At 51.5% G+C, this 18,161-nt stretch overlaps 1 protein-coding gene across 1 annotated transcript in view; it reads right to left on the bottom strand.

Annotated features, from left to right (window-relative positions):
- TNRC18 (trinucleotide repeat containing 18) overlaps nt 1-18,161 on the bottom strand; it is a 109,803-nt gene that overhangs the window by 22,170 nt on the left and 69,472 nt on the right. Inside the window, exons 17-18 of the mRNA XM_021675973.2 lie at nt 14,203-14,448; nt 1,428-1,855 (exon numbers count right to left, since the gene is read on the bottom strand). Of these exons, the coding sequence (XP_021531648.2) occupies nt 1,428-1,855; nt 14,203-14,448 (674 nt within the window). The remainder of the gene's footprint in view (nt 1-1,427; nt 1,856-14,202; nt 14,449-18,161) is intronic.

Genomic DNA, 18,161 nt, shown 5'->3' with positions numbered 1-18,161 from the left:
GGCGTGGTGTTATGCACCTGTAGTCCCAGCTAATCAGGAGAGTGAGGTGGGAGGATTGTTTGAGCCCAGGAGTTCAAGGTTGCAGTGAGCCATGAACACAGCACTGCTTTCCAGTCTGGGTGACAGAGTGAGACTGTCTCTACAAAAATAATAAAATTTCAAATATGGTATTTACTAGACCCACTGCTGGATGTCTTTACTAGTTAAATACATCCCTAAAGGAGCATATAGGCATCGTATCACAGAGGAGTCTTTTCAGTATCTTGATAACTGTACTTTAATATCAGTGTCTTCCTTTGGGGTCCAGGGATTTTATTTACTTTGTTTTCTTTCTTTCCTTTTTTTTTTTTTTTTTTTTGAGATGGAGTTTCACTCCTCTTGCCCAGGCTGGAGTGCAATGACACGATCTCGGCTCACTGCAACCTTTGCCTCATGGGTTCAAGCGATTCTCCTGCCTCAACTTCCTGAGTAGCTGGGATTACAGGCAAGCGCCATCATGCCTGGCTGATTTTGTATTTTTAGCAGAGACAGAGTTTCTCCATGTTGGTCAGGCTGGTCTCCAACTCCTGACCTCAGGTGATCCACCCATCTCTAACAGCCAAGACATTTTTTTTTTTTACATGGAGTCTCACTCTGTCACCCAGGCTGGAGTATAGTGGTACGATCTTGGCTCACCACAGCCTCCGCCTCCTGGGTGCCAGCGATTCTCCTGCCTCAGCCTCCTGAGCAGCTGGGATTACAAGCGCACACAACCATGCCTGGCTAATTTTTATATTTTTTAGTTAAGACAGGGTTTAACCATATTGGCCAGGCTGGTCTCAAACTCATGACCTCATGATCCGCCTGCCTCAGCCTCCCAAAGTGCTGGGATTACAGGCATGAGCCACTGCGCCTGGCCCCTTTATTCATTTTTTAAAGTCTTAGACAGAAGAGAGATTAAGGACCTCTGTAAGAAATGGGTGGCCAAACATAGTGGCTCATGCCTGTAATCTCCGCATTTTGGGAGGCTGGGGCAGGAGCATACCTAAAGGTCAGGAGTTTAAGATCAGCCTGGGCAACATAGCGAGATCCCATCTCTACAAAAAGTAAATCAGCTGGGTCCAGCAGCATGTGCCCGAAGACCCATTTATCTGGGAGGCTGAGGCAGGAAGACTGCTTGAGGTTAGGAGTCGATGGCTACAGTGAGCCATGATCAGGCCACTGCACTCCAGCCTGGGTGACAGAACAAGACCCTGACTCTTAAGAAACAAAGGAACACGTGCACAACTCCTCCTGGGGCTAAGTCCTAGCAGGAGCTCTGGGTGGACCTGGAGCCGTGAACTTGGTTAACAGTGAGGCCGCTTCCCCAGGCTGGGAGGGGAAGAGGGCCTCTCCCCCACGGAATCCCAGGGACCCTTCCACGGCCCCCTTCCCCACGCAGCCCCTACCTTCCTGGGGTCCTTCCTGTCCCTGGCACGCCCGGCGTCCTTGCGCGGGCTCAGGGGGCCGCCCTTGGCGCAGCGGCTGGCCTTGGTGGCCGGCGCGGTACTGGCAGGTGCAGGGGCGGCAGCTGAGGCGTCGTGCAGGAAGATGCGCTCGCTGCGGCGCCGCGTCCACAGGTCGTCGTCGCTGGCCTCGGGCCCCGCCTCGAAGCCGGGTTCCTTGGGGCCCCGCAGCTTCCGGGCCTTGCGTCCCTTCTCCGCTGCCAGCTTGGCTTTGTCTGGGCTGCTGGGGCCGGGGCCGCGGGCGCCAGGCGTGGGTGCGGCCAGGGAGGGCCCCGGCTCCCCCAACCCCTTCTTGGGCCGCAGCAGTCCCGCGGGCGACCGCTTGCGCACCTTGACCTCACTCTCCGAGTCGGTGTACTCGAACTCTGTGCCTGGACGCGGGAGGAGGGCGCGCTGGTCACAGGCTTGCAGGACTCTCCCTCCCACCCAGACCCACTGGAGGCCCCATTCCTCCCCCAGGGGACCTCCCTGCCGATGGCAGCCCTTCTCCCCGTTTCCAGGAGAGAAGACTGAGGTCCGAGAAGAAGAAGGGCTCATGGGTCCCACACGAGGGCGCGCTGGTCACAGGCTTGCAGGACTCTCCCTCCCACCCAGACCCACTGGAGGCCCCATTCCTCCCCTAGGGGACCTCCCTGCCGATGGCAGCCCTTCTCCCCGTTTCCAGGAGAGAAGACTGAGGTCCGAGAAGAAGAAGGGCTCATGGGGCCCACACCTTCCCCTACGCCTGTCCTCACCCGCCTTGGCTGCCCGAATGCTGCTGGACGCTGCTCCCTGCCCCTCGTCCCACGGGAAAATCCTGGGCCCTTTGAGCTCCTCCAGAGCCCCACCTGACTGGTGGAAATCCCAGAAGCCAGGGCAGCTGGGCGGGCCCACACCTGCAGGGCAGCAGCCCTCTAGGGCAGGCAGGAGGGGAAACCCGCAGAGAATCCCCAAGCCCCCTGGCCTCCTCTTTCCCATTCCTGGTGCTGCCTGTCAGAGCTGGATGGTCCCAGGAATCGTCCACTCCCACTGTCCTCTCTACAAGACAGGGCCTCCCGCAGCCCTCCTCCCACCCCCAGCCCCACCTGTTCCACAGCTGAGATGCTGCTTCCCTCTGCCCTGGATCCTGGGTCCCAGCCCTGTGGACTCCCTGAATGCCCAGCCTCTGAGCACAGGTGCCGGGTACTTGCCCAGCACCCACCATCCCCACTCATTCCCACCTGCCAGCTTTGCTCTCTGCCAGCCCCTCTGCACAGAGCACCAGCTCCCCCTGACCTCTCCTTGGAATAGTGCTGAGTCCTTCAGGAAGAGAACCACCCCACAGCCCGGGAAGTCCTCTCTGGCCACACCTCTGTTGTCACGGGCAATGCCACACCTTAGCATATCTGTCCATGCCAGGGTCTCAGCTTATCCCAGTCTGCCCTGCCCCCGGGAAGCAGATCCCTGAGTTCTCTGGGACCTTCAGCTCAAGCCCTAGCTCAGAGCTGGTGTCCAGGAAAAGCGTGTCAGTGAGGCGTGGACGGCACTGCTCCCTGGGACAGGGGCTTCAAGATGTGTTCACTCAGGGATGCAATGTCTGTGACAGTCCCTTGGGTTAACAACCCCAGGGAGAGCTAGTGGTCTGCTTTAAATCCTCAGCACAGGAGCTGAAAAGCCGGGGCCCAATCCCAGGCCCACTGACTCCAGGGGCAGCTGTGAGAGGCTTGGCTCCCACTGCACCAATGAAGCCACAGCAACAGGGACCGGCAGGGGATGCCCAGTGGAATAGAATCACCGGCAAAACATCATGATCCCATTCATTCATCTTTTGCTAATAGACTTTCCAACTTCCCATTGTGCCGGGAGGCAGCAAGGGGCTTTTTGTTTGTTTGTTTGTTTGAGACAGAGTCTTGCTCTGTGGCTAAGCTGGAGTGCCGTGACAAATTCTCCACTCTGCAACCTCCGCCTCCCCAGTTCAAGCCATTCTCCTGCCTTAGCCTCTCAAGTGGCTGGGATTACAGGCACGCGTCACCATGCCCAGCTAATTGTTTTTCGTGTTTTTAGTAGAGACGGGGTTTCACAATGTTGGCCAAGATGGTCTCAAACCCCTGACCTTGTGATCGGCCTGCCTTGGATTCCCAAAGTGCTGAGATTACAGGTGTGAGCCACTGTGCCCAGCCAGCAAGGAGCTTTTGGGCTAATGTGGGTACATGCCATAATAAAACACAGGCTTGAGAGTTCTGCTTCTGGGTATGATGGAATGAGGTACCACCCAATAACAGTCCCCAGCAGAGATCCACTGGAACACCTGGCATATGCAACCCTTCATGGGCCCATTGTGTGTGGTGCAGGGAGGGACAGTGGACAGAGAGGAGGCTCATGTGGGAGGTGGAGAATGAAGTCACAGGAGGCAGATCTCCTCCCTGTACCCTCTACCCCGGCACTAGACACGGTCTTCTTGGCACCAGCAGGGAAGGTGGGGCCCACATGGAAAAGAAAGTCCTGCTGACCTCAGCACCAGGAAAGAGAAGTCTAGAAATTGGCAACACAGAAGACAGAAAGGGAGCCAGAGGCTGGGTGCAGTGGCTCACGCCTATAATCCCAGCACTTTGGGAGGCCGAGGCAGGCAGATTACCTGGGATTAGGAGTTTGAGACCAGCCTGGCCAACACGGTGAAACCCGGTCTCTGCTAAAAATACAAGAATTGGCTGGGTGTGGTGGTGTATGCCTATAATCCCAACTACTCGGGAGGCTGAGGCAGGAGAATTGCTTGAACCCGGGAGGTGGAGGTTGCAGTGAGCCAAGATCACACCACTGCACTTCAGCCTGGGCCACAGAGTGACACTCTGTCTCAAAAAAAAAAAAAAAAAAAATTAGAAAGGGAGCCAGAGAGGAGTTCCCATGCTCTCGCTCTCTCTCCTCTATGTCTCTGAATGGCCCTGAAACCACCTACACACAGAAGAGACTCCAAACAGCCCAGGTCTCAGCAAAAATAATCTGAACAGAGGCCAGAGACACTACCCAAGAAACAAATTGGACTTCAAGCCCCACACTAAGGAAGTAGCTCCTAAAAGGGATAATACTCACTGAAAAAAAAAAAGAAAGAAAAAAGAAAGGCTTTCTGCCTTTCCACAATCTCAGCCCCACAATGCCCAAAATACAATCCAAAATTACTAGACAAGACCAGGCATGTGGCTCACACCTGTAATCCCAGCACTTTGGAGGACCAAGGTGGGCAGATCACTTGAGGTCAGGAGTTCGAGACCAGCCTGGCCAACATGGCGAAACCCCATCTCTACTAAAAACATAAAAATTATCTGGGCGTGGTAGTGGGTGCCTGTAATCCTAACTACTTGGGAGGTTGAGGCACAAGAATCACTTGAACCCAGGAGGTGGAGGCTGCAGTGAGCAGAGATAGCACCACTGCACTCCAGCCTGGGTGACAGAGCAAGACTCTTGTTTCAAAAAAAAAAAAAATTACTAGACAAATAAGAACCAAGAAAGTGCATTACATTCTAGAGAGAAAAGAAAACCAACTAAACCTGATCCTGAGATGAACCAGATGTTGGAACGAACAGTCAAGGATTCTGAAATCCTCAAAGAGCTGAAACAAAACCTGTTTTCAATACATGAAAATTTCACCAAATAGGAAGGACTAGTAAAGAAGAAACAGAAAAGAGCCAAATGAACCAACTGTAAGTATAGAACTGGCTAGGTAAGGTGGCTCACACCTGTAATCCCAGAACTTTGGGAGGCTAAGGCGGGAGGATCCCTTGAGGTCAGGAGTTCAAGACCAGCCTAGGCAACATAGTAAGATGCTGTCTCTACAAAAAATACAATAATTAGCCAGGCATCATGGCATGCACCTGTGGTCCCAGCTACTCCGGAGACAAAGCTGGGAGGATCACCTGAGGCCAGGAGGTTGAGGCTTCAGTGAGCCACGATTGTGCTACTGCATTCCAGCCTGGGTGACAGAGTAAGACCCTATCTCAAACAACACAAATAAATCATAAAACTGAGAAGAACAATTTCAGAAATAAAATATCCATGGATATGATTAAGAGAAAAGTAAGTGAGAGTTTGGATGCAGCGGAACCAGCCTCAGAGACCTGTCAGATAACAAATGATCAAATGTATGTTAAACAGAAAAAAAAAGAAGAAAAATGCATGAAGATTTCTGCAAGTCTTTCCTCAATAGCTGAAATCTTCCCAAATTTGATGACAAACAGAAACTTGCAGATGTAAGGTGTCAGATGAACACCAAGCAAAACAAACACAAGGCATGCCACAGTCAAACAGCTGATGAAGATAAACACAAACCCCCAGAACAACAAGAAAAATGTAACCTATCACTTCCAGAACAATCATTTGATTAATGGCTAACTTCTCATCAGAAACCAGAGGCCAGAAGATAGAATATCTTTTGAGTGCTCAAAGAAAAAAAAAAAACTGTCAACCAAAAATTCTATATCCAAAAAAAATCACTCAAGAGTGAAGGTGAAATAGACATATTTTCAGGTAAAACAACACAAAGAGATCAGGCATGATGGCTCATGCCTGCAATCCCAACTACTCGGAAGGCTGAGGCAGGAGAATCACTTGAACCCAGAACGCAGAGGTTGCAGTGAGCCGAGACTGCACCATTGCACTCCCGCCTGGGTGACAGAGTGAGACTCCGTCTGAAAACAAAAACAAAAACAAAAACAAAAAAACACTAAGAAAATTCATTACCAGCAGCTCTACAAGGCAAAACTGCTAAATGAACTTCTTTGGGCTGAAACTGCAGGAAAACTGGAATACTCAGAAGAGACTGAAAAGCAACAGAAATAATAAATATCTGAATAAATACAAAACACTTTTTTCATTTTTCCTCTTAATTTCCTGACAAGCCATTTAAATGATTAAAACTAAGTTTATAACACTGTCTTCAGGGGGTTGACACCATGCGAAGAAGTATTACGTATAACGTAAATTTGAGAGATGATAGGAGCTTATAGGAAGTTGCAAGACTTCTGTATTTGATGTGGAAAAAAACACATTATAAGAGGATGTAAAAAGTTAGGAATATATATTATCTTTATTTTCTATTTTTAAAAATGACAAAATGATACTGAGAAAACTAACAGGAAAATTAAAATGGAATTCTTAAACATATTCTAATAAATGTGTTTAAAAGGCGGCAAAGGAGAATCAAAACTTAGACAAAAAACTAATGACAAAGACACTAATAAATTGAAAGGCAAAGCATGAAAAAGGTGTACCATGCAAACCGTAACCAAGAGAGCTGCAACGGCTATACTCGTAACAAACAGAATAGTTTTTAAGACAAAAATTGTTACCAGCAACAAAGAAGAACATTCTAAAATGATAAAAGGGGCCGAGGGTGGTAGCTCACGCCTGTAATCCCAGCACTTTGGGAGGCCAAGGAGAGAAGATCACTTGAGGTCAGGAGTTTGAGACCAGCCTGGGCAACAGAGTAAGACCTCTTATTTACAAAAAATTGTAATTGTTTTGGGGCTCCATGACCAGTGCCCATATAAGATGGAAACTTCACTGACAAATGTGTTTCTTTTTTTTTTTTTTGAGATGGAGTCTCACTCTGTTGCTCAGGCTGGACTGCAGTGGTACAGTCTCGGCTCATTGCAACCTCTGCCTCCCAGGTTCAAGCGATTCTCGTGCCTCAGCTTCCCAAGTAGCTGAGATTACAGGTCCCCACAAGCACCCCCGGTCAATTTTTGTATTTTTAGTACAGATGGAGTTTCAACAGGTTGGCCAGGCCAGTCTCAAATTCCTGACCTCTGATGGTCCATCTGCTTCAGCCTCCGAAAGTGCTGGGATTACGGGCATGAGCCACCATGCCTGGCCAATGTGTGTGTTGTTCTTTTTTTCTTTCTTTCTTTTTGAGACAGAGTCTCACTCTTGTCACCCAGGCTGGAGTGCAGTGCAGTGGCCCAATCTCTGTTCACTGCTCAAGCAATTCTCCTGCCTCACCTTCCCAAATAGCTGAGATTATAGGCATGTACCACCAAGCCTGGTTAATTTTTGTGTTTTTAGTAGAGACAAGGTTTCACTGTGTTGGCCAGGGTGATCTTGAACTCTTGACCTCAAGTGATCCACCCACCTTGGCCTCCCAAACTGCTGGGATTACAGGCATGAGCCACCACGCCCAGCCGTGTGTTTTTTATATAGCAAGAAAAAAAAAAGGGTGTGTTGACTGCTCTGCCAAGTGGCCTTCCTCATCTCTCTCCCTCTCCTTGGGCCTCCCTATTCCCTAAAGCATAACAATACTGAAATCAGGTCAGTTAATATCCTACAACGGCCTCTAAGTGTGTTCGAGTGAAATAAAGAGTCACGTGTCTCTCACTTTAAATCGAAAGATAGAAATAATTAAACTTAGTGAGGCGGGCGGAAGCCGGTCAAAAACCAAGATAGCCTGAAATCAAGGCCTCTTGTGCCCAACAGTTAGCCAGGCTGTGAAAGCAAAGAAAAAGTTCTTGAAAGAAATTTCAAGTGCTCTGATGGATACACGTGTGATAAGAAAGTGAAACAGGCTTACTGCTGACATGGAGAAAGTTTAAGTGGTCTGGAGAGAAGATCAAACCAGCCCCAACATTCCTTTAAGCCAAGCCAAATCCTAATCCGGGGCAAGGCTGCAACTCTGTTCAATTCTGTGAAGGCTCAAAGAGGTGAGAAACTCCAAAAGGAAAGTTTGAAGCCAACAGAGAATGGCTCATGAGATGCAAGGAAAGAAGTTATTGGCCAGGCGTGGTTGCTCACGCCTATAATCCCAGCACTTTGGGAGGCCAAAGCAGGTGAATCACTTGAGGTCAGGAGTTTGAGACCAGCCTGGCCAACATGGCAAAACCCCATCTCTACTAACAAAATACAAAAATCAGCCAGGCATGGTGGCAGGCGCCTGTAGTTCCAGCTACTCAGGAGGCTGAGACAGGAGAATCACTTGAACCCAGGATGCAGAAGTTGCAGTGAGCCAAGATTGCATCACTGCACTCCAGTCTGGGCAACAGAACGAGATTCCATCTAAGCCATCTCCATAACATAAAAATGCAAGGATAGCTGGGCACAGTGGCTCACGCCTGTAATCCCAGCATTTTGGGAGGCCGAGGCAGGAGGATCACAAGGTCAGGAATTCAAGACGGGCCTGACTAAAATGGTAAAACCCCATCTCCACTAAAGATACGAAAAGGGCCAGGCACGGTGGCTCATGCCTGTAATCCAAGCACTTTGGAGGCCAAGGCGGGCGGATCACCTGAGGTCGGGAGTTCAAGACCAGCCTGAACAACATGGTGAAACCCCATCTTTACAAAAAAAAAAAAAAAAGATACAAAAAATTAGCTGGGGGTGGTGGCAGTCACGTGTAATCCCAGCTACTCGGGAGACTGAAGTAGGAGAATTGCTTGAACCCAGGAGTCAGAAGTTGCAGTGAGCAGAGACCATGTCATTGCACCCCAGCCTGGGCAACAGAGCAAGACTCTGACTCAAAAAAAAAAAAAAAAAAAAAAAGCAAGAATAAGCAGCCAGTGCTGATGCAGCAAGTTCTCCAGAAGATCCAGCTAGGGGCATTGGTTAAAGTGGCTACACCAACTAATGGATTTGCAAAATGGATAAAACAGCCTTCTGCTGGAAGACAATGCCATCTAAGGCTTTCATAGCTAGAGAGGAGAAGTCAAGGCCTGGCTTCAAAGCTTCACAGGACAGGCTGACTCTCCTGTTAGGGGCTAATGCAGCTGGGGACTTTAAGTTGAAGCCAATGCTCATTGACCATCCTAAAAACCCCAGGGGCTCAAGAATGATGCTAAATGTCCTCTGTCAGTGCTCTATCAATGGGACAACAGGCCAGGCGCAGTGGCTCACACCTATGATCCCAGCACTTAGGAAGCTCGAGGTGGGTGGAATACCTGAGGTCAGGAATTCGAGACCAGCCTGGCCAACATGGTGAAACGCTGTCTCTACTAAAACCCAAAAATCAGCCAGGTGTGGGGGTGCACGCCTGTAATCCCAGCTACTTGGGAGGCTGAGGCAGGAGAATCACTTGAACCCAGGAGGCAGAGGTTGCAGTGAGCAGAGATCAAGCCACATGACTTCAGCCTGGGTGACAAGAGCGAAACTCTGTCTTATACACAGACACACAGAAAATACAACAACAAAGCCTTGATAACACCTCAGTTCACAGCATGATTTACTGAGTATTTCGAGCTCTCTGTTGAGACTTATTGTACAGGAAAAAAGATTCCTTTCAAAATATTACTGCTCATTGACAATGTTCCTTGTCACCCAAGAGCTCTGAGGGAGATGTACAAGATGAATGTCGGTTTCATGCCTGCTAGCACAGTGCCCGTTCTGCAGCCCATGGATCAAAGAGTAATTCTGACTTTTTTTGTATTCTTTCATCATTTTCTTACCTTATAAAAAAATTAACTCGAGTAATTTTGACTTTCAAGTCTCATTATTTAAGGAATAATTCGTAAAGCTATAGCTACCACGGATGATGATTCCTCTTATGCATCTGGGCAAACTAAATGGAAAACCTTCTGGAAAGAATTCACTTTTGAGGCCAGGTACAATGGCTCACACCTGTAATCCCAGCACTTTCGGAGGCCAACGCAGGTGGATCTCTAAATAAATAAATAAAAATTAAACTATGCCGGGCACAGTGGCTCATGCCTGCAATCCCAGCACTCTGGGAGGCCGAGGCAGGTGGATCACCTGAGGTCAGGAGTTCGAGACCAGCCTGGCCAACATGGCAAAACCCCATCTCTACTAAAAATATAAAAATTAGCCGGGTATGGTGGTGGGTGCCTGTAGTCCCAGCTACCCAGGAGGCTGAGGAAGGAGAATTGCTTAAACTGGGAAGGTGGAGGTTGCAGTGAGCCGAGATTGAACCACTGCACTCCAGCCTGGGCAACGGAGCAAGACTCTGTCTCAAATAAATAATAATAGCTGGGCGTGGTGGCTCAAGCCTGTAATCCCAGCACTTTGGGAGGCCGAGGAGGGCGGATAACGAGGTCAAGAGATCGAGACCATCCTGGCCAACATGGTGAAACCTCGTCTCTACTAAAAATACAAAAAAATTAGCTGGGCATGGTGGCATGTGTCTGTAGTCCCAGCTACCCAGGAGGCTGAGGCAGGAGAATTGCTTGAACCTGGGAGGAGGAGGTTGCAGTGAGCCAAGATCATACCACTGCACTCCAACCTGGCACCTGAGCGAGACTGTGTCTCAAAAAAAAGAGAAAATAATAATAATAATAATAATAATAATAATTCACTATGCTTGATGCCATTGAGAACACTTGTGATTCATGGGAGGAGGTCAAAATATCCACATGAACAGGATTTTAAAGAGGTTGATTCCGGGCTGGACACGGTGGCTCATGCCTGTAATCCCAGCACTTTGGAAGGCTAAGGCAAGCATAATGCTATAACGAGATCAGGAGATCGAGACCATCCTGGCCAACATGGTGAAACCCCGTCTCTGCTAAAAATACAAAAATAAGCCAGGTGTGGTGGTGCGTGCCTGCAGTCCTACCTAGCTATTTGGGAGGCTGAGGCAGGAGAACCGCTTGAACCGGGGAGGCAGAGGTTGTAGTGAGCCAATATCAAACCACTGCACTCCAGCCTGGGAGACAAAGCAAGACTCCATCTCAAAAGAAAAAAAAGTGGGTTCCAACCCTAGCGGACAACTTTGAAAGGTGCAAGACTTCACTGCCGGAAGTCACTGCAGATGTGGTGGAAACAGCTAGAGAACGTGAGTTAGAGTGGAGCCTGAAGATGGGACTGTATTGCTGCAATGTCATGATAAATTTGAAAAGATGAGGAGCTGCTTTTTATGGAGGAACAAAGAAAGTGGTTTCCTGAGATGGCCTCTACTCCTGGTGAAGATGCTGTGAATACTGTTGAAATGACAAAGGATTTAGAATATTGCATAAGCTTAGCTGATAAAGCAGCAGCAGGGTTTAAGAGGACAGCCTCCAACTCTGAAAGAAGTTCTGCAGATAACACGCTACCAAACAGTATGGCATGTTACGGAGAAATCTTTCTTGAAAGAAAGAGTCCATCGATGTGGCAAACTTCACTGTTGTCTTATTTTAAGAAATTGCCACAGCACCCCAACCTTCAGCAGCCACCCCCCAATCAGTCAGCAGCCATCAACATCAAGGTAAGACCCTCCACCAGCAAAAAGATTACAGCTCACTAAAGGCTCAGATGATTGTCAGCCTTTTCAGCAATAAACCATTTTAAAATTAAGGTATGCACAATGTTTTCTTAGACATAATGAATGCTATTATGGCCAGGCACAGTGGCTCACGCCTGCAATCCCAGCACTTTGGGAGGCCAAGGTGGGTGGATCACCTGAGGTCTGGAATTCGAGACCAGCCTGGCCAACATGGTAAAACCCCGTCTCTACTAAAAATACAAAAATTTGACGCGCGTGGTGGTGTGTGTTTGTAATCCCAGCTACTCGGGAGGCTGAGGCAAGAGAATAACTTGAACCCAGGAGGCAGAGATTGGGGTGAGCCGAGATCACACCACTGCACTCCAGCCTAGGCAACAAAGTGAGACTCTGTCTCAAAACAACAGAAAGACATAATGCTGTTGCACACTTAACAGATGACAAGATGGTGTAAACATATGCTTTTTGTCTTTTATTTTTGAGACAGGGTCTCACTCTGTCACCAAGGCTTGAGTGCAGTGGCGTAATCTCAGCTCACTGAAGCCTTGACCTCCCAAGCTCAAGCAATCCTCTTCCATCAGCCTCCTAAGTAGCTGGGCGTGTGTCTCTATGCCACCACAGGCGCGTGCCTCTATGCCTGCCTAATTTTTCTGTTGTTTTTTTTGTAGAGATGGGGTCTCACCCTGTTGCCCAGGCTGGTCTAGAACTACTGCACTCAGGCCGTCTTGGCCTCTTAAAGTGCTGTGATTATAGGTGTGAGCCACCATGCACAGCCAAGAATCTACTTTTTAATTAAGGTATGTACACTGTTTTTTCAAACCTAGTAGATTATATACTTAATAGACAATAGTATAGTGTAAACCTAACTTTTGTATGCACTGGGAAACCAAAGCATTCATGTGACTTGCTTTACTGTGGTATTTGCCTTATGGTTTGGAAGCAATCCTGCAGTATCTCCAAGACATGCTTGTGTACCCAAAATAATGAGAAGGAAGAAAATAACAAAACAGTAGAAACCAATGAAACCGATCATGTCTAGCCAGAATGACCAAGAAACAGAGTAAGAAAAAATAATCTGTATCAGCAATGAAAAAAGAGACATCACTACAGATCCTCCAGACACTCGATGTATAATAAGGGAATAATTTAGTCCTATGCTAATACCTTGGCTGGTTTGGGTGAAATGGATATTTGGGGCTGTAGACACAGCCTGAGGGTACTAGCCTGGCTGGTGCATTTAGGGACTGTGGACAGGATAATGTTGTCCAAGCAGTCATAGCCTGATGGTGGAGGGTCAGACAGGTAGCACTAATCAGAGGGCAGTGGGAAGCCATTTGGAGGTTCTGGGCAGAAGAGCGGCTTGGCCAAATGTGCACTCCGAAGACGCCCTCCAGCTGCTTCTGTGTGAAGAGTACCTAAGAACAGGTAACCTTGTAGGGGTCTCCAGTGCCTCTTTCCAGGAGAACCAGGCCTGAAACCCAGCAAACAATGGCAGGGCGTGGGAGTAAGAGGGAGGAGGGGATAGGCAGACCCTGAAGCCTGGCATGGGTGCCAGAAATGGGGGTTCCAGGAGACACAGGAGGTTAGGGGTGAGGCTTTGCTCTGTGAACCTACAGAGAGCATGAAGCCAGGGGCAGCTGGCGGGGGGCCTTCAGGGGCAGCAATGACTGTTTTCCTGTTCCAGCCCGTCCCAGGAGGGCCTCATGCCTACCCCCACTGTGGCTCAGAAAAGGATGCCTGAGGGTCAGAAGGACCCTCCCCTGTTGGGGCCAGGGGAACTCACAGACTAAACACATGCAGGACCATCTCCACCTCCAGCACCAACCCCAGCTGCAGGTGGGCTGTGTCCACGTGAGGGCACTCAGCCTGGTGAGAACTGGGAGGGCCCAGGAGAGGCTCCCAAGAAGGCGGGCCCCTGACACTGGGATATGATCAGCTGGTGTAAGCACCAGCTGCCTGCCCAAGTGCGAGTGCCTGCTGCTTCGGTTTACCCATCTGGATTGCGAGCAAGTCAAAGAAAGCATGGAACCTGCCCACCCCACCTGCCTCCTCCAGGCCCAAGCCCAGGCTGCACGAGGCCTGACCCACCTAGTCTCTCATGCCACAGACTGCATCCCTACCATCCCGTGAAACCCTGAACAAGACACTCTCTTCTTCCTACTGCAGAGTGGCTGTTCCCTCCCCTGCACCTGTGTCTCAGCCAGCACTCCGGTCTCTCTCACGGGCCAGACTGGGTGTCACCAACCTGGAGTGGCCCCCTGAACCCCAGGCTGGGTTGGGGGCCTCCATGGAGCTCCCGCAGCCCCCTAAAAGCCCAACACAAGGCCGTGTTTGTTGGGAGCATGAGACTGAAGGAGGCCGCCCTTTGCAAGGCGAGGAGTCCCCCTCCTTGGAGATGGCAGGCTGGGGCCTCTCTCACCTGCATCCCTGCTCAGGACAGGGCTGGCCCATTTGAGGCTGGGGTTCTGCCCATTCCCAGCTCTGCACATGCATCTCTCTGAGCCTCAGTTTCCTCACCTGCGGCATGGGACGATGGCATCCACCCCCCACAGCCTGCTTGCCGCCACTCACCCAGCAGGCTCTGCCGCTCCTCTTTCTTCCGGGCCTTCTGCTTGGCCTCCAGCTGTACCACAGACAGGGACGGGCCCACCGTGGGGCTGGGGAGGGCGCTGGCAGCAAAGCGTGCCAGCAGGCCCAGCCCGCTCTCCTCCAGACCCGGTGACAGGGCCCGCTCCCGGGCACCCAGTCTATAGCCACCGCCGCTGGCCTCGTCCTCCTCCTCCAGCTCCTCCTCGTCTTCCTCCTCCGAGCTCTCATCTGGCGTGCAGAAAACAAGGACCGAGTCAGAGCCTTGGCCTCGGCCAGGGCCACCCCCCACTGCCCCCACTCCCCGGCCTGGAGTGGCCTCTGGGCTCCAGCCTAGCCCCTTAGTCCTCACCAGGGGGCCATCGGGGGTGGATGCAGACTCAGCCCATGGGTTTTCCCCACCCAATGACCCAATGCCCCCGGCCAGCTGAGCCCAATGCGGGCATCCCAGACAGCCCGGAGGTGGGCAGCAGCCTTGGGTGTCAGGGTGGACTGCTGTGAAGGGCACCGACATGCACCTGAGCTGTGGCAGGGGCCAGACACACGGACAAGGACTGGAGACAGCTCTCTCCACGGCCACACGCACACACGCCCCAACACACAACACAGAGGCAGGAGAGGAGAAGGACAGAGGAGGCGGAGGGAGGTGATGGGGAAGAGGGCCCTGGGGGCTCAGGCCAGGGGTTGCAGGCACAGGTGCCCACGGCAGCTTCGCCAGCTAAGTCCTGGGGGCTGGTGGCAGGAGAAGGTGGAGTCTGGGCTCTTCCTGGGGGCCAGGGGGCCCCCATGGTTTCAGCCCTCAGAAGGGATCTGGAGCCTAAAGTTGATTCCTGGAATCACTTGAACCCGGAAGGTGGAGGTTGCAGTGAGCCAAGATCACACCACTGCACTCTAGCCTGGGCAACAAGAGTGAGATTCAGTCTCAAAAAAAATAAAACTAAGTTGACTCCTAGCCGGGCACGGTGGCTCATGCCTGTAATCCCAATACTCTGGAAGGCCAAGGCAGAAAGATCACTCAAGCCCAGGAGCTCCAGACCAGCTTGGGCAACAGAGTGTCCCATGTCTAATTTTTTTTAAATTTAATTTAAAAAGATTAAGTTGCCTCGTAGCAACTCCCCCATTCTGGGGAGGCTGGGCAAGTCCCCCACCCTCTCTGAGCCTCTATTTTCTCACCTGCAGCAAAGGGTGACCCTCCCAGCCCATTGGCTCAGCCAAGGGCAGGATCCAAAGAGAATCATTTGCAGGGAGGAGAAAGTGATCTGTAGGCTTAAAGACGATCAAACAGAAACAGGGCCACCCCTGTGACTTGCAGGGAGAAACTGTGCTGTCCCGTACCCAGGCTACAGCTGGCTGCGACTCTTCACTCATGGGATGCCCAGGAAGGGCAGGGGTAGACCGAAGCCCAAAGGGGTTAAGCACTCAGGCAGCGTAAGAGAAGGCTCAAACTCAGAGCTGGTGACTACCTAAAGAAGCCCCAGGGCCAGGCAAGGTGGCTCACTCCTGTAATCCCAGCACTTTGAGAGGCCAAGGCAGGAGGATCTCTTGAGGTTAGGAGTTTGAGACCAGCCTGGGCAACAGAGCAAACCTTGTCTCTACAAAAAAAATTTTTTTAATTAGCCAGGCACGCCTGCAGTTTGGCAACTCCGGAGGCAGAAGCAGGAGGATGGCTTGAACTCAGGAGTCCGAGGCTGCAGTCAGTTACGCTGGCACCACTGCACTCCAGCTTGGGTGACGGAGCGAGACCCTGTCTCAAAAATAAATAGGCCGCTGTGGTGGCTCATGCCTGTAATCCCAGTACTTTGGGAGGCTGAAGCGGGTGAATCGCTTGAAGTCAGGAGTTAGAGACCAGGCAGGGCAACATGGTGAAACCCTGTCTCTACTAAAAATACAAAAAATAGCCAGGCGTGTTGGTGCACACCTGTAATCCCAGCTACTTGGGAGGCTGAGCCAGGAGAATCGCTTGAACCCAGGAGGCAGAGGTTACAGTGAGCCGAGATTGCACCACTGCACTCCAGCCTGGGCGACAGAGCGAGACTCCGTCTCAAATGATAATAAAAACTTAAAAAAAATAAAGAAGCCCCAGCCTGTCTCTCTGGTTGGTGACTTAAGACAAGCTTCATCCAGTAACCAGCCCTGCTGGCCTCAGGGTCTGCAGCCCCCGGGAGCCCAGCCCAGGCTCTCAGGGCCAGGGTAGCTGGCAGACAAGAGGCTCCCTGCACACAAACCAAACCCCCCACCAAAAAAAGAGGCTGTCTTGAGGCAGAGAATTCCTTCCGATCTTCTCAGGGAGACACCAGGGCTGACCTATGCTGAGGACAGGCAGGTGGGAGGCATCAGAGAGCCAACTCTGCCCTGAGATGCCACATCCAAAGTGTCACCCATGAGCAGGTGACAGGGGCACCTGTCTGCCTTGTGGGCCAGAGTGCTGAGACCGGGAAGGTGACTCTGGGGGCCACAGGGCTGGAAGATGGCCCCTTCCAGTAAGAAGAGATGAGTGCCAGACCCTCTCTCTCCAGGCTGAGGAGCAGTCTAGGCTCAGGGAGACAGATGGGGAAGATGGACAGCCAACTCCACGGTCTCCTGCCAACGCCTCAAGCCGCCTGCTTGTTTAGGCAATTTGTGGCCAAAAGTGGCGGCCCCAGGGGTGCCAATGAGGGCAGAGGTTCTGCTGTCTACCCATGTATTGGAGGGAGCCCGGATTTCTGCTGGGCTACCTCCGAGAGGAAGGCCTAACGATGATGAGTCTGAGGAATCCGCAGAGGGGTGGAGGGAGGGAGGGAAGAGCCAGAGGGAGAGGGAGGAGGTTTGTTAAGAGGGTGAGAGAGGAGACTGGCCCCCAAGCGATGGATGAAGCAGGCTGGAGAGGCCAGCGGGGCAGGCGGGGGCAGGCAGGCAGGCAGTGCACACTTGCGATCATTCACATTGCGGGAGTCACATGGCTCTGTCTCCGCCCCAGTGGGCCACAGCGGCAAAGCAGGCTAAGTGTAGGCAGACTTTTGACAGCGCCTGGGTCCCCCACATTGGGTCTCCCTGGGGTGGGCCAATTTGAGCAGGGTGGTGGGTGGGGGACTGGCTGGGCGGTGGGGTTGTGGGGTTAAACAGTGGGGCCGGGGATCTTCCCTTCTAGCTGCTGAGGTGCGCAGACTCCAGAAACCTTTCCCATCCAGAGGAATTCTCAAGCAGCAGGGGCCGTGGGGGGAGGGCAAGCTCTGGGTTTCTGGACACCCACCTCCACGCCAGAGCGCAGAAAGCCGGGAGCAGCCCAATGCCCACACCTCAGTATGGGAGACTCTCCCGGCTCCCTGCGTGATTGACAAGGCCACACCAGCTGTTCCCACGGCGGGTGGGGGGGGGGGGGCCGGTGCACACAGGTCCGCAATGGGCTGGGGAGCAGAGGGGCTCTGAAGACCAAGAAAACCTTTCTGGAGTTGTCTGCACCTGAGGCCACAGAGCTTGCTTGCCAAGGGCGGGGGACAGGGAGGAGGAAAAATGTCCCATCAAAGAAACCCAAGGAAATACAGAAAAACTCATTTTTGGTTTTTTATTTAAAGAAAAAAAACAATAACAAAAAAAGATCTTGGCTCAGGACATGGGGTTGGCGGTGACAGGTTGGTGGTAAATGCCAGAGCGATCTGCGGCTGCCAGACCCGGTGGGGGCGAACCCCGAGGAGGGGAGGTGTACGGGAGACAGAAAGAAAAGCGTTTTGCCTACCTACGGAGCAACGAGCCAGGCTCGCACCCAAGCTCAGTGACCCGCTGCGCCGTCTGCCCTACTCCCAGCCTTCGCTTTGCGTCCAGAGTGCAGCGTGAGAGCAATGCAAGAGACCAAAACAGACATTCAAAGCGTCATGGGGAGGGTCAAGGGTGGAGGTATGGTCGGGCTGCTGGAAGAAGCAGACACACCAGAAAAGCCAAGCCAGTTACGGAGTTTAGTACCAGGTCAG

Source organism: Aotus nancymaae, unplaced genomic scaffold, assembly GCF_030222135.1.
Source record: "Aotus nancymaae isolate 86718 unplaced genomic scaffold, 86718_ANA_hifiasm-v0.15.2.pri h1tg000015l_0, whole genome shotgun sequence".
In the NCBI taxonomy this organism is placed as follows: Eukaryota; Metazoa; Chordata; class Mammalia; order Primates; family Aotidae; genus Aotus; species Aotus nancymaae.
The sequence above is the reverse complement of the archived record's forward strand: the minus strand, read 5'-3'. Positions and strand labels throughout refer to the sequence as shown.